General features: G+C 43.9%; 1 protein-coding gene across 1 annotated transcript; it reads left to right on the forward strand.

Annotated features, from left to right (window-relative positions):
- Positions 1–230: 230 nt before the first annotated feature.
- On the forward strand, positions 231–14,243 carry LOC124701997 (ASC1-like protein). The gene is made up of 3 exons (XM_047234095.1): positions 231–392; positions 13,761–13,987; positions 14,096–14,243. Exons 1-3 carry the CDS (start codon positions 231–233, stop codon positions 14,241–14,243), a joined length of 537 nt encoding a protein of 178 aa, XP_047090051.1.
- Positions 14,244–15,986: the final 1,743 nt, after the last annotated feature.

Genomic DNA, 15,986 nt, shown 5'->3' on the forward strand with positions numbered 1-15,986 from the left:
TACTTGCTTAGTTTAATTCTATCTCGTACCATTTGGATATAATTAAGAACCATCTGGGGTCCTTGGATTTGGATATCTGAGCGCTTCTGCCCACGTCCGAGTCGCATTCTCCTCATATTGCACTTCGTGAAGGTAAGGCTTGCCACTAACACCTTCCCTAGATCCCGCATAGTGCGGAAGCTCTCAACACTGGGTACAATTTTTTTAGCGCCTCTACCTGCAAGGCTGCAATGGTGACCCTGGTGGGGCTCTTCATGAGATGCTATTCGTCTTCGCTGCTGGTGGACTGGGAGGCGGAGGCCGACCCGGCATATGGTGACTACGCCGTGCTCCCCATCCTCGCTGCCTTCTTCCCTGCCCTGCGCTTCCTCCTCGACCGATTCCTCTTCGAGGTAAATTTGTTTGTTTGTTTGCTTACGTTGGTGTGTGATGGGTTGGGATATCAAGATCAACTCCTCGCGTATGTGCATAGGCCGGGGTTATCTTTTTAACGAGAGCCAGTCTTCTTCTATCTGGTTGTGGTGAGCTATTTTCTTATTCGGTTGGAGGTGTTAGGGCAATATGCGTGTTGTATTACCAGGAGACCAAAGGCCACAATATATAGTACATGTACAGGTGCACATATGCAGAAAGCCCCCTAACATATGGGGAAACTACAATATACAGATATATACATCTAACACCCCCCTCAAACTCATGGTGGATCCACAACACTGAGTTTGGAGAGTAAGAAATCATGCTGCGCTCGAGTTCTGTGCCTTCGTGAAGAAATCCGCCAACTGCAAATCTGAAGGCACATAATGAACCGCAACAACGTCATCCTGCACCTGAGCACGTGTGTAAAAAGCATCAACACCAATATGCTTGGTCAGCTCATGCTTGACCGGATCACGTGCAATGCTGATAGCACTGTATCTGTCGGACAAAAGTGGAGTGAGTGTCGTAACAGAGACCCCAAAATTTGCAAGCAACCACCGTAACCAGGTCACCTCAGCAATCAACAAAGCCATAGCCCGCAACGCAGCCTCAACACTCGAACGGGAAACTGCTACCTGTTTCTTCGTCTTCCAAGCAACAAGCGAACCACCAAGAAACACAAAGTAAGCAGAAAGTGAACGACGATCCGTAGGATCACTCGCCCACGTAGCATCCGAGTAGCACTGGAGCTGGAGAGAGCTGGAACGGGGAAAGAAAAGGCGACGAGTGATCGTGCCACGAAGGTAACGAAGAACACGGAGGAGATGACTATAGTGAACAGTGGTAGGAGCGGAGACAAACTGACTCGGAATATGAACAAGATAAGAAATATCAAGACGAGTGACAGCAAGATAAACAAGACTCCCAACATAATGGCGATAACGGGTGGGATCAGGAAGAGGATCACCATCAGTAGGACGAAGCTTAACATTAAGCTCCATGGGAGTATCAACCGTGCGCTCATCCCCAAGAGCAGCACGAGCAAGAAGATCCTGAATATACTTTTCCCGAGAGATAGAAAAGCCATCAGAAGTGGAGGAAACCTCAATGCCAAGAAAATAGCGAAGAGGACCAAGATCAGTCATAAGAAACTGACCGCGAAGACGAGCCTTAACAAAGGCAATATACTCAGGATCATCACCAGTAATGATCATATCATCAACATAGAGAAGAAGAAGAGTACGTCCACGAGGAGAAGTGTGAACGAAAAGTCTTTGGATCATGAAGACTAGGAGAGAAACCAGCATCGGTCACCACGAGAGGCGAAGCGCTCAAACCGAGGCACGAGGGCTGTTTGAGACCATAGAGAACGTCGAAGACGACAAACCATCCCATCGGGAACAGAATACCCGGGAGGAGGCTGCATGTAAACCTCCTCACTCAACTCGCCATTAAGAAAAGCATTCGAACATCAAGGCTGGGAGACAGACCAGCGGCGAACGGAAGCAACAACAAGAAGAGTACGCACGGTAGTCATATGAGCCACGGGCAAAAGTCTCATCATAGTCACGGCCGTGCTCTGGCTGAAAGCCACGAGCCACAAGACGCGCTTTATAGCGCTCAAGAGATCCATCGGAGCGAGTCTTAATTTTATAGACCCACTTACACGTGATAGGACGAACACCGGAAGGGGGAGAAACAAGATCCCAAGTGCCAGTGCGCTCAAGCGCAGCGATCTCCTCAGCCATGGCAAGCTGCCATTCAGGATGACGCTCGGCATCCCGATAAGAAGTCGGCTCGGAAACAACAGAGAGACCATACTGACTAGGAGAGTATTGAATTGGAGCACGACGCTGACGAACAGGCCGTGAAGGAGGAAGCTCATCGGCAGAAGACAACTCATCAGAAGAAGAGGAAGAAGGGACATCATCGGAAGGATCCGAAGCCGGAGAACAAGGAGTACTAGGTGGACTAGACGAACGAGAAGATGACGCCGAAGGGGGCGCAACAGAAGTAGGAGGGAGGGGAGGAGGGACAGCAGGGGGTGCATCCGGAAAAAGAAGAAAAGAGATATCATCCACCGGGTAAGTACCCGAGGTGGGGCGAGGATAGAAGGGACGCGTCTCATCAAACGTGACATCACGAGAGATGCGCATCCGACGACCAACAGGGTCCCAACAGCGATAGCCCTTATGCTCATCACTGTATCCGAGAAAAACACACTCAACAGACTGAGCGGTCAGTTTGGTGCGTTCGCGAGGAGGGAGAAGAATATATCAAACACAACCAAATAAAAGAAGAGTCGAGTAATCTGGAGAGCTACCAGAAAGACGCTCGAGAGGAATGCCACCTTGAAGGGCAGTAGAAGGCTGAATGTTAATGAGGTAAGTAGACGTAGCGACAACCTCAGCCCAGAAATGCGGCGGAAGAGAGGAAGCAATCATCATAGCACGGGTAGTCTCAAGAATATGATGATGCTTACGCTCGGCGACACCATTTTAAGCATGGGCGCCGGGACACGAGAACTGGGCAAGGGTGCCTGCTCGGCAAGAACACCACGCGAGGTCTTGGGAGATATACTCTCCTGCGGAATCGGCACGAAACACACGAATAGGCGTGGAATACGAGTACGAACCATGGCTGCAAAACGCTGATAAATAGAGAGCACCTCCTTTGCGAGAGTGCATAAGAAACAACCAGGTGTATCGCGAAAGATCATCAATAAAAAAAATATAGTATCGATGACCCCCTTTCGAAGGAAAGGGAGCCGGACCCCAAACATCCGAATGAACTAAATCAAAAGGTCGTTGAGATACAGACACACTAGTAGGATAGGGAAGCTGAATCTGTTTGCCTAACCTACAACCCTGACACGAATGCAAAGACGCATCTCCTGAGACAGACCCCAGAAGACCACGATGAACTAATGACGATAAACGGGAGCCACAGAGGTGACCCAACCGATGATGCCACTGCTGAAAAGATCCGGTGACGGAAGCGGCAACCGCGGGAGAGCGGCGGATGAAGTGTCAACGGAGGAACGCGAAGCCGGTCTAACCCCCGAGCCCGGGGACTCAAGGCTGCGAGGGCCAGCTCCAACCGGGGCCTGTGTACGGCGGTCCCGAACAGCACAAGAATCAGCGTCAAGAATGACGCGACAACCGAAATCGATAGGTCGACTAGCAGAAAACAGGTTCATCTTAAAACTAGGAACATGAGAAACATCGGGAACAGAGAAAGAGGTAGTAGAAAGGGTGTCTCGACTGGAAACAGGAAGAGAGGTACCATCAGCCGTGATAACACGAACATGAGAAACAAGAGAGCGAAGAGCAGAAAGAATAGAAGACGCATATGTCATATGAAAAGAAGCTCCAGAATCCAGATACCACGGGGATGACGTACCTGACTGTGTGGAAGGTGGTGGTCGCGCGGTGCCAGAAGAGCCAGGCAAATAACCAGCAGTACCCGTTGATGTCTACGCACGCTTCTATTCCTGTAGACAGTGTTGGGCCTCCAAGAGCAGAGGTTTGTAGAACAGCAGCAAGTTTCCCTTAAGTGAATCACCCAAGGTTTATCGAACTCAGGGAGGAAGAGGTCAAAGATATCCCTCTCAAGCAACCCTGCAATCACGATACAAGAAGTCTCTTGTGTCCCCATTACACCCAATACACTTGTCAGATGTATATGTGCACTAGTTCGGCGAAGAGATAGTGAAATACAAGTGGTATGAATGAATATGAGCAGTAGTAACGGCGCCAGAAAATAGCTTGCTTGGCGTGCGATTGATGGTAGTAATATTGCAGGAAGTAAAGATGCAGTAAAACAGTAAATAAGCGATGATTGCAGTATTTGGAAACAAAGCCTAGGGATCCTACTTTCACTAGTGGACACTCTCAACATTGATCACATAATAAAACCACTCTACACTCTCTTGTTGGATGACAAACATCATTAATTGTGTAGGGCTACAAGAGCACCTCAATGCCGGAGTTAACAAGCTCCACAACATTCGATGTTCATATTTAAATAACCTTAGAGTGCATGATAGACCAACGCAATTATACCGAGTACTAACATAGCATGCACACCGTCACCATCAAGCTATGAAAGGGGAATAGATCACATCAATACTATCATAGTAATAGTTAACTTCATAATCTACAAGAGATCACAATGATAAACTACGCCAAGTACTACATGATGCACACACTGTCACCATTACATCATGGAGAAGGAATAGACTACTTTAATAACATCACTAGAGTAGCACATAGATTAATAGTGATATAAAGCACATTGCAATCATAAAGGAATATAAATAAGCACTTCACTATGCTATTCTGAATTACTCTCTGGCAAGATAACGAACACTAATTCATCATGTAGGCAAACCTTAAATATGTATTCTCAAGTACTAATAAACACCCCACGTTGTCACTGTGAGCATTCATAGGAGGTACTAACACACCACAATTTCATAGAGACATCCAACTCAAATCATAACTCAGTGAATAAGTATTCTGTGAAATATAGCCTAAGAGACCCACACGGTGCACACACTGTCACCTTTACACACGTGGGACAAGGAGTCTCCGGAGATCACATAAGTAAAATCTACTTGAATAGCATAATGACATCTAGATTACAAGCTCATCATATGGATCTCAATCATGTAAGGCAGCTCATGAGATCATTGTATTGAAGTACATAGGAGAGAGAGATTAACCACATAGCTACCGGTACAGCCCTTAGCCTCGATGGAGAACTACTCCCTCCTCATGGGAGACAGACGGCGTTGATGAAGATGGCGGTGGTGTCGATGGAGATGCCTTCGGGGGCACTTCCCCGTCCCGGCGGCGTGCCGGAACGGAGACTTCTGTCCCCTAGATCTTGGCTTCGCGATGGCGGCGGCTGCGGAAGGTTTCTCGTACCGTGGCTTTTTCGTATCGGGGTTTCGCGACGAAGGCTTTAAGTAGGCGGAGAGGCGAGTCGGGAGAGTCACGAGGGACCCACACGCTAGGGCCGCGCGGCCGGGGCACGGGCCGCGCCGCCCTACTGTGGCGTCGCCTCGTGGCCCCACTTTGTATCTCCCTCGGTCTTCTGGAAGCTTCGTGGAAAAATAGGCCCCTGGGTGTTGATTTCGTCCAATTCCGAGAATATTTCCTTACTAGGATTTCTGAAACCAAAAACAGAAGAAAACAACAACTGGCTCTTCGGCATCTCGTCAATAGGTTAGTGCCGGAAAATGCATAATAATGACATATAATGTGTATAAAACATGTGAGTATTATCATAAAAGTAGCATGTAACATAAGAAATTATAGATACGTTTGGGATGTATCAAGCATCCCCAAGCTTAGTTCCTACTCGCCCTCGAGTAGGTAAATGATAACAAAGATAATTTCTGAAGTGACATGCTATCATAATCTTGATCATACTATTGTAAAGCATATGAGATGAATGCAGCGATTCGAAGCAATGGTGAAGATAATGAGTAAACAAATGAATCATATAACAAAGACTTTTCATGAATAATACTTTCAAGACAAGCATCAATAAGACTTGCATAAGAGTTACTCATAAAGCAATAAATTCAAAGTAAAAGCATTGAAGCAACACAAAGGAAGATATAAGTTTCAGCGGTTGCTTTCAACTTCAACATATATATCTCATGGATAATTGTCAACACAAAGTAATATAACAACTGCAATAAGTAAACATGTAAGAATCAATGCACACAGTTGATACAAGTGTTTGCTTCTAAGATAGAAAGAAGTAGGTAAACTGACTCAACAATAAAGTTGAAGAAAGGCCCTTCGCGAGAGGAAGCATTGATTACTATATTTGTGCTAGAGCTTTTCATTTTGAAAACATAGAAACAATTTTGTCAACGGTAGTAATAAAGCATATGTGTTATGTATAAGATATCCTATAAGTTGCAAGCCTCATGCATAGTATACCAATAGTGCTCGCACCTTGTCCTAATTAGCTTGGATTAACATGGATTATCATTGCATAGCATATGTTTCAACCAAGTGTCACAAAGGGGTACCTCTATGTCGCTTTGTACAAAGGTCTAAGGAGAAAGCTCGCATTGGATTTCTCGCTTTTGGTTATTCTCAACTTAGACATCCATACGGGACAACATAGACAACGAGATAATGGACTCCTCTTTAATGCATAAGCATTCAACAACAGATTAAAATTCTCATAAGAGATTGAGGATTAATTGTCCAAAGCTTGAAACTTCCACCATGGATCATGGCTTTAGTTAGCGGCCCAATGTTCTTCTCTAACAATATGCATACTCAAACCATATGATCATGAAAATCACCCTTACTTCAGACAAGACGAACATGCATAGAAACTCACATGATATTCAACAAAGGTAAAAGTTGATGGCGTCCCCAGAAACATGGTTACCGCTCAACAAGCAACTTATTAAGATAAGACACATAAGTACATATTCTTCACCACAATAGTTTTTAAGGCTATTTTTTCCATGAGCTATATATTGCAAAGGCAAAGAAATAGAATTTTTAAAGGTAGCACTCAAGTAATTTACTTTGGAATGGCGGAGAAATACCATGTGGTAGGTAGGTATGGTGGACACAAATGGCATAGTTTTTGGCTCAAGAATTTGGATGCACGAGAAGAATTCCTCTCAATACAAGGCTAGGCTAGCAAGGTTGTTTGAAGCAAACTCAAGTATAAAACGGTGCAGCAAAGCTCACATATGAACATATTGTAAGTATTATAAGACTTTACATTGTCTCCTTGTTGTTCAAACACCTTAACGAGAAAATATCTAGACTCTAGAGACCAATCATGCAAACCAAATTTTAACAAGCTCTATGTAGTTCTTCATTAATAGGTACAAGGTACATGATGCAAGAGCTTAAACATGATCTATATGAGCACAACAATTTCCAAGTATCAAATTATTCAAGACATTATACCATTTACCACATGCGGAATTTTCCGTTTCCAACCATATATCAATGAATGAAGTAGTTCAACCTTCGCAATGAACATTAAAAGTAAAGCTAAGAACACATGTGTTCATACGAAACAGCGGAGCGTGTGTCTCTCCCAAACAAAGAATGCTAGGATCCGAATTTATTCAAACAAAAACAAAAACAAAAACAAAAACAAAAACAAAAACAAACAGACGCTCCAAGTAAAGCACATAAGATGTGACGGAATAAAAATATAGTTTCACTAGAGGTGACCTGATAAGTTGTCGATGAAGAAGGGATGCCTTGGGCATCCCCAAGCTTAGATGCTTGAGTCTTCTTAAAATATGCGGGGATGAGCCACGGGGCATCCCGAAGCTTAGACTTTTCACTCTTCTTGATCATATTGTATCATCCTCCTCTCTTGACCCTTGAAAACTTCCTCCACACCAAACTCAAAACAAACTCATTAGAGGGTTAGTGCATAATCAAAAATTCACATGTTCAGAGGTAACATAATCATTCTTAACACTTCTGGACATTGTCCAAAGCTACTGGAAGTTAATGGAACAAAGAAATCCATCCAACACAGCAAAAGAGGCAATACGAAATAAAAGGCAGAATCTGTCAAAACAGAACAGTCCGTAAAGACGAATTTTTTAGAGGCACCATATTTGCTCAGATGAAAATGCCCAAATTGAATGAAACTTGCATACATATCTGAGGATCACTCACGTAAATTGGCAGATTTTTCTGAGTTACCTACAGAGAATCATACCCAAATTCGTGACAAGAAGAAATCTATTTCTGCGCAGTAATCCAAATCTAGTATCATCTTTACTATCAAAGACTTTACTTGGCACAACATTGCAATAAAATAAAGATAAGAAGAGGTTGCTACAGTAGTAACAACTTTCAATACACAAATATAAAACAAAAGTACTGTAGTAAAATAAAAACATGGGTTATCTCCCAAGAAGTGCTTTCTTTATAGCCATTAAGATGGGCTCAGCAGTTTTAATGATGCACTCGCAAGAAACAAGAGTTGAAGAAAAAGAGGGCATCAAGAAGAAAATTCAAAACAAATTTAAGCCTAACCCACTTCCTATAAAAAGGAATCTTGTAAATAAACAAGTCATGTAGGCATAATGCAACAAGCATAGGAAAGGTAGACAAGCGCAACTTCAAGATTTTCAGCATATAGAGAGGTGTTTTAGTACCATGAAAATTTCTACAACCATATTTTCCTCTCTCATAATGATTTTCAGTAGCATCATTAACAAACTCAACAATATAACTATCAAATGAAACATTCTTATCATAAGTCTCATGCATAAAATAATTACTACTCCCAACATAAGCATAGTCATTCTTATTAATTGTAGTGGGAGCAAATTCAACAAAGTAGCTATCATCAAATATAGGAGGCATATTGTAATCATAATTAAATTTATCCTCCATAGTAGGCGGCACCAGAAGACCACTATCATTATAATCATCATAAATAGGAGGCAAAGTATCATCAAAGAAAATTTTCTCCTCAAAACTTGGGGGACTAAAAGTATCATACTCATCAAAACCAGCTTCCCCAAGCTTAGAACTTTCTATACCATTATCAACAATGGTGTTCAAAGCATTCATACTAATATCATTGCTACTAGCATGCAAATAAGGTTCCATAGGTTTTTAAATTTTCGCATCAAACAATCCATGTCTTAACTCAGAAAATAGAATAAAAAGCTCATTGTTTTCCATTATGCCTAACTAGTGTAAACAAGAAACAAAAAGATGCAATTGCAGGATCTAAAGGAAATAGCTTCGAGCACTCACACACCGGCAGCAAGACTAGGAGATAGCTTAGTAGTCGGAGGATGTGAATACCTTTTACCTTACCTCCCCGGCAACGGCGCCAGAAAATAGCTTAGTTTCCGGGGTCCGGAGTGTGAGTGCCTTTTACCTTTCCTCCCCGGCAACGGCGCCAGAAAATAGCTTGATGTCTACGCACGCTTCTATTCCCGTAGACGGTGTTGGGCCTCCAAGAGCGAGAGGTTTGTAGAACAGCAGCAAGTTTCCCTTAAGTGAATCACCCAAGGTTTATCGAACTCAGGGAGGAAGAGGTCAAAGATATCCCTCTCAAGCAACCCTGCAATCACGATACAAGAAGTCTCTTGTGTCCACAACACACCCAATACACTTGTCAGATGTATAGGTGCACTAGTTCGGCGAAGAGATAGTGAAATAAAGTGGTATGAATGAATATGAGCAGTAGTAACGGCGCCAGAAAATAGCTTGTCTGGCGTGCGATTGATGGTAGTAATATTGCAGGAAGTAAAGATGCAGTAAAACAATAAATAAGCGATGATTGCAGTATTTGGAAACAAGGCCTGGGGATCATACTTTCACTAGTGGACACTCTCAACATTGATCACATAATAAAACCACTCTACACTCTCTTGTTGGATGACAAACATCATTAATTGTGTAGGGCTACAAGAGCACCTCAATGCCGGAGTTAACAAGCTCCACAACATTCGATGTTCATATTTAAATAACCTTAGAGTGCATGATAGACCAACGCAATTATACCGAAGTACTAACATAGCATGCACACCGTCACCATCAAGCTATGAAAGGGGGAATAGATCACATCAATACTATCATAGTAATAGTTAACTTCATAATCTACAAGAGATCACAATCATAAACTACGCCAAGTACTACATGATGCACACACTGTCACCATTACATCATGGAGGAGGAATAGACTACTTTAATAACATCACTAGAGTAGCACATAGATTAATAGTGATATAAAGCACATTGCAATCATAAAGGAATATAAATAAGCACTTCACTATGCTATTCGAATTACTCTACGGCAAGATAACGAACACTAATTCATCATGTAGGCAAACCTTAAAGATGTATTCCCAAGTACTAATAAACACCCCACGCTGTCACTGAGCATTCATAGGAGGTACTAACACACCACAATTTCATAGAGACATCCAAGTCGAATCATAACTCAGTGAATAAGTATTCTGTGAAATATAGCCTAAGAGACCCACACGGTGCACACACTGTCACCTTTACACACGTGGGACAAGGAGTCTCCGGAGATCACATAAGTAAAATCCACTTGAATAGCATAACGACATCTAGATTACAAGCTCATCATATGGATCTCAATCATGTAAGGAAGCTCATGAGATCATTGTATTGAAGTACATAGGAGAGAGAGATTAACCACATCGCTACCGGTACAGCCCTTAGCCTCGATGGAGAACTACTCCCTCCTCATGGGAGACAGCAGCGTTGATGAAGATGGCGGTGGTTTCGATGGAGATGCCTTCCGGGGGCACTTCCCCGTCCCGGCGGCGTGCCGGAACAGAGACTTCTGTCCCCCAGATCTTGGCTTCGCGATGGCGGCGGCTCTGGAAGGTTTCTCGTACCGTGGCTTTTCGTACTGGGGGTTTCGCGACGAAGGCTTTAAGTAGGCGGAGGGGCAGAGTCGTGAGAGTCACGAGGGACCCACACGCTAGGGCCGCGCGGCCAGGGCCTGGGCTGCGCCGCCCTACTGTGGCATCGCCTCGTGGCCCCACTTCGTATCTCCCTCGGTCTTTTGGAAGCTTCGTGGAAAAATAGGCCCCTGGGCGTTGATTTCGTCCAATTCCGAGAATATTTCCTTACTAGGATTTCTGAAACCAAAAACAGCAGAAAACAACAACTGGCTCTTCGGCATCTCGTCAATAGGTTAGTGCCGGAAAATGCATAATAATGACATATAATGTGTATAAAACATGTGAGTATCATCATAAAAGTAGCATGGAACATAAGAAATTATAGATACGTTTGGGACGTATCACCCGTCGAGGAAGAGCCTGTAACAGCGAGCAGACCACGAAGACCACAGATAATGTCCTGATCAGATAGCGCAACAGCAGAAGATCCTGAAGAACCAGTCTGACGACGAGTATGCTGCGGCGGACGTAAGCCGAGATCCCTCTGCCAGCAAGTAGAGATAGTGTGGCCAGTCCTACCACAGTAGGTGCAAGGAAGTGATGTCGAATCACGAGGCTGCTGGGGCTGACGCTAGCCCTGGAATGGAGGAGTAGGGAGTATCGGCTGTGCCGGAGACCGCAACGAAGCCGGCGGCATAGGAGGTCCACGAGCAGACGGTACAGGAGGGCCACGAGCAGCAAGAACATAGGGAACCTCAAGAAGACCAGCACCACGAAGACGAGTCTCCTCAGCACGAAGCTCAGCAAGTACCTCAGAGAGCGGAACACGACCACGAGCAAGCAGCTGGGCACGGCGCGGCTCAAACTCCTTGCGGAGCCGCGACAAGAACTCAAAAATGCGCTGAAACTCCAGATCCGCGCGTACAGTCAGACAGCAGGGACAGCTGGCACACACAGCTGTACGGAGAGAATCAAGCTGATGCCAAATAGCAGCACTCTGAGTGTAGAACTCATCAATAGTAGAAGCACCCTGCTGAAGGGCATGCTCCTGGCGGACCACAGACAGGTAAAGAGCATCCCCAGACGGCTGATAACGCTGACGAAGAAAATCCCACTGAGCAGCAGCGGTGGGAAGACCCATAAACTCAGCAGCTTACTGACTGGAGGTGAGAACAGCAGCAGCACGAGCATCCTCATCGATCCACTGAGTGTAGTCAGTCAGATCCAGCCGGTAAGTCGCAACGGCAGTCGAGTGGTCCTGGACCTTCCGGTCATAATCAGCCAGAGCAGTGTTATCAGCACTCTTGGCTGCATCCTTATCCGCCTGAGTAGCATCAGGGGCAAGGGCAACAGGTGACGGTGCAACATGCACCGTAGGAGCAACAGGGTGCGGCGGACAGGAGACCTCGCCAGAAAGCACACCCCAAAGACGAAGACCGCGCATGTGGACGCGCATAAAGGCAGCGAAATCAGGGTAATTCGCGCCATCAAAGATCACCGGGCAGCGAGGGATCGCAACATATGTCGAGGAAGAGATAACTCTTTTTTTTTTACCTCAGATGGAAGTCAACTGCAGGACGAGCAGGGAGATCGATCGGGCCAGCACGGCCACGCGTGGGCCGATCGGAGAGCAGGATTCGGAGAGCAGGGAGCGGGGGCCAGCACTTGGGATCGATCGGGGCAAGCACCAAGGACGAGCACTTGGGATCGACCGAGGCCAGCACACTTGGGACGGGCGGACGAGAGGGCTAGGAGGAGGCGGACGGGCGACGGAGAAGATCCCGCGGCAGGTGGCGCGGGCGAGCTGTGGCTCGGGTGGGCGAACGGTGAGGACGGCCGGGGACAGAGAGGCCGGAGAAGCGGCCGGAGCGGCCGGGAAAGCGGCCGGGAGCGGCAACGATGGCCAAGGAACATGTACTAGACTAGAGGACCAATTTTTTGCTCTGATACCATGTTAGGGCAATATGCGTGTTGTATTACCAGGGGGCCAAAGGCCACAATATATAGTACATGTACAGGTGCACATATGCAGAAAGCCCCCTAACATATGGGGAAACTACAATATACAGATATATACATCTAACAGGAGGCATGTGGATGAAGGTGAAGATGTTTTAAAAAAAACCATCTTTCCAAGTTAGCATTCTTGTCTCGTACTCTCTTGTGTTGTCCATCAGCGATGCAAGATTGAAACAGGAAAAAAAGGTATAATTCCGGTATAACATGACACTGCTGGATATGGTTTGAGAAAGATGTTGTTGTGACCACTCCGTGTAAATTCCCTTCATTTTACCATGATCAAAAGATATAATTCCGACATAACATGGCATTGTGCTGGATGTGGTCTGCCGATGACGATGTTATCAACTTAGACCGACATGAGTATGAAACAACCAACCGTTGGATTGGGTGATACCTCAACTGAGGCCACTTGAGAGACTATATATTGCAGACAATGGTCGTTACATGGTTTCATCATACACACGATTACACCACCGTGACTTGCACTCCAATACAGCCAGAGGTGATTATACACTAAGAAATTAACACAAAATGCCATTAAAAGTTTATGAATATGTTCAGCCAACATTAAATTTAATTGGTGATAGTCACATCCAAAGAGAAGTCTTAAGGGAATCCAAGTATTACTTTACTTCGCATTGTCTACTGCATGAAGAGAGAAACTGATTTGAGCCAGAACATACTAGTTTTGTACCGTGTACTTTTCTAATTGACTTGCTAGATAGTTAGTCGGTGTTATATTTTCTATGCTGTCATATTACAAGAGTGAATCACGAGCAAAAAATTACTTCAAGACCGTGGTGGTTCACGTATTTTCAACGATATTCTCTATTATGTAGTGTTCATGCCATTCCAGTACCTATACATGCATATATTATAGTCCTTTCATCCCACTGTATTGAAGGAATTAGCAAGAAGGCTTATATTTGGAAAAGGATATGGAAATCTTACTGAGACAGATGAAAGGATAAAAAAAATCGATAAATTTAAAGAGTCGGCATGGAAATTTGTTTATTATCTTTCTGCAGAATTGCTTACATTATCTGCTACATACAATGAGCCATGGTTTACATGTACCAGATGCTTCTGGGTAGGGCCTGGCGACCTGTTATGGCCTGATCAAAAGATAAAGTAAGAGAGAGACAATACCTCTCCTTTTCCTCATTATTGCCAATTTCCTTTTACCCAAGAGTCATCCATATTGCCTTTTTTTAAATTTTTATTTCTCCCAGACTGAAGCTTAAGGTTGTTACACATGTATGCCACCGGATTTAACATATATTCAATCTTTGCTCTTTTGTTCTGGGAAACGAGACGCAAGGTCTTCGGAATCATGATGATCAATCCGATGATCTCATGTATTATTTCAGTTATGAAGTACTTATGATCCTGGATGAGGAAAGACAACAAATATACAGATACTATGCTGTCAACTGTCTCCTGTCGTCGCTTCTACTCTTACACATATATTGGTCGATACTGATTTACCGGATGCTATGCAAACAAATCCAATCGGGAGGACGTGTTGGTGACGATGTACGATCTGGTCAGTGATTCTTTTTCTTGCAAATTCTCTTGTTTGTTATATTTGTTTTCTCTTTCAGTAGCATATTCTTATTGATTTGTCATACGTACCCCTGCTGTCAAACTAGTGACAGTGTTTGTTAAATACATTGTACCATTGGTACATCTAACCACAGTTCTATTTCCGAGTCTGCCTATTTCCGCATTCTATACAATTTTAACTAATACCATGACACTTATTATGGATCAGAGAGAGTACTTTATTTTTGCAGGTATTATTTCCATCAAGTCATAGCTAATGTGCACTTGCTTGTTTCTTGTCAGTTTTCCTCCAATTACAAGGCAACAGAGATTTCCAAGTTCTTTGCGACCCACACAGCGCCACAATTTGAGAGGACGTTGAAGCAGAGCCTTGAAGTCGGGTGGATCAATGTGAGATGGGTAGAGGGCATCAAAAGTGAGCCTGGGCTTGCACAAACGGTGCGTGAGCTGCTGGAAAAGCCCTGATGTGCTGCTGCTAGAGTGTTATATTCTGATAGGCAACTTCATGAGAAAAACTTGGAAGCTGCTTGTAGGTGTTGCTGTTGTGGTTGGCAATAAGAATGCATTCGAAAATGTTGCTTGCCATGTTCTTTAATTGTAGTAGTGGTGACTGGTGAGCCATCGAGTACCAATTTTTAGCCTAAGCATTCTAGGGCAAACAGATTGGGTAGAATATGAGAATGTTGAGGACGAGCTGGTTAGAACAACATTTTGGAAAAATCCAGGCACCAAAATTGCTTGAATCCTGTGTTATTGCCGCAGCCTCTCTGATGTGTCGTTTGATTGATCAATGTATGAGGTTATCCTAACATAATGCTATTGATCTTCATCAGTAACAATGTCTCTTCATAAATATTGAGAGTCTTGGAGTCATATTAATCTTCGAGGAAGAGCTCTTTTTTATGTGGTTTGTGCTTAATGATGGTCCAACATGGTACTAATCCGAAAAAATGAAACAAGTGGTATTCTTTTGTGCTTCTAGTTCATGTTAGGAATGATTACTATGTCGCCAGTATGTTGTTGAAACCCACGGTTGCTCTATATCAGATGGTTAGCACTGCAAACATGTGCTCAGAAAGAGATCCTTGATTAACTAGTTGATACCCCTAGTTAATCAATGAAGAAATTTCACGTGGTCAATCACGTAGGTTCAGCATGCATAGATACACGCCTTGTTAAAGGCACCAAGAAACAACACCATCAAGCTTGAAGCCATACACGATTGGCTAGTGCAAGAAACTTGACATGGTACGGTATCAGAGCCAGGGTCTCGAGTTTGAGTCCTGCCTTTCGCAATTTATCCTAAAATTGCTGTTGCACCCTCGGAGTCCACGTATATGCCTTTTGAGCTATACCTCTGAGTCTTTCCACGTGTTGACTTGTCTCCCGTCACATTGAGTCTTTCGCAATTTAATTTTTTTGAACCTTTAATGATTTTTGGGTTTTTTAAATAGTTAAAAAAATCAAAACTTAGGCTTTCTCTAATTTTTAATAAATATGAATTTTAAATGTATTTTATTTTACATTTTTCTTAAATTTTTCAAAAAATGAATCTTTTGAAATT

This window comes from Lolium rigidum, chromosome 3, assembly GCF_022539505.1.
Source record: "Lolium rigidum isolate FL_2022 chromosome 3, APGP_CSIRO_Lrig_0.1, whole genome shotgun sequence".
NCBI lineage: Eukaryota > Viridiplantae > Streptophyta > Magnoliopsida > Poales > Poaceae > Lolium > Lolium rigidum.

What these genes read in the sequence shown, in the direction of transcription:
- LOC124701997 (XM_047234095.1), top strand. Translation starts at nt 231, where the DNA reads ATGGTGACCCTGGTGGGGCTCTTCATGAGATGCTATTCGTCTTCGCTG. An exon ending in TCGACCGATTCCTCTTCGAG is followed by an intron (nt 393 to 13,760) that starts GTAAATTTGTTT and finishes ACTGTATTGAAG; the next exon opens with GAATTAGCAAGAAGGCTTAT. An exon ending in TGGCCTGATCAAAAGATAAA is followed by an intron (nt 13,988 to 14,095) that starts GTAAGAGAGAGA and finishes CCCAGACTGAAG; the next exon opens with CTTAAGGTTGTTACACATGT.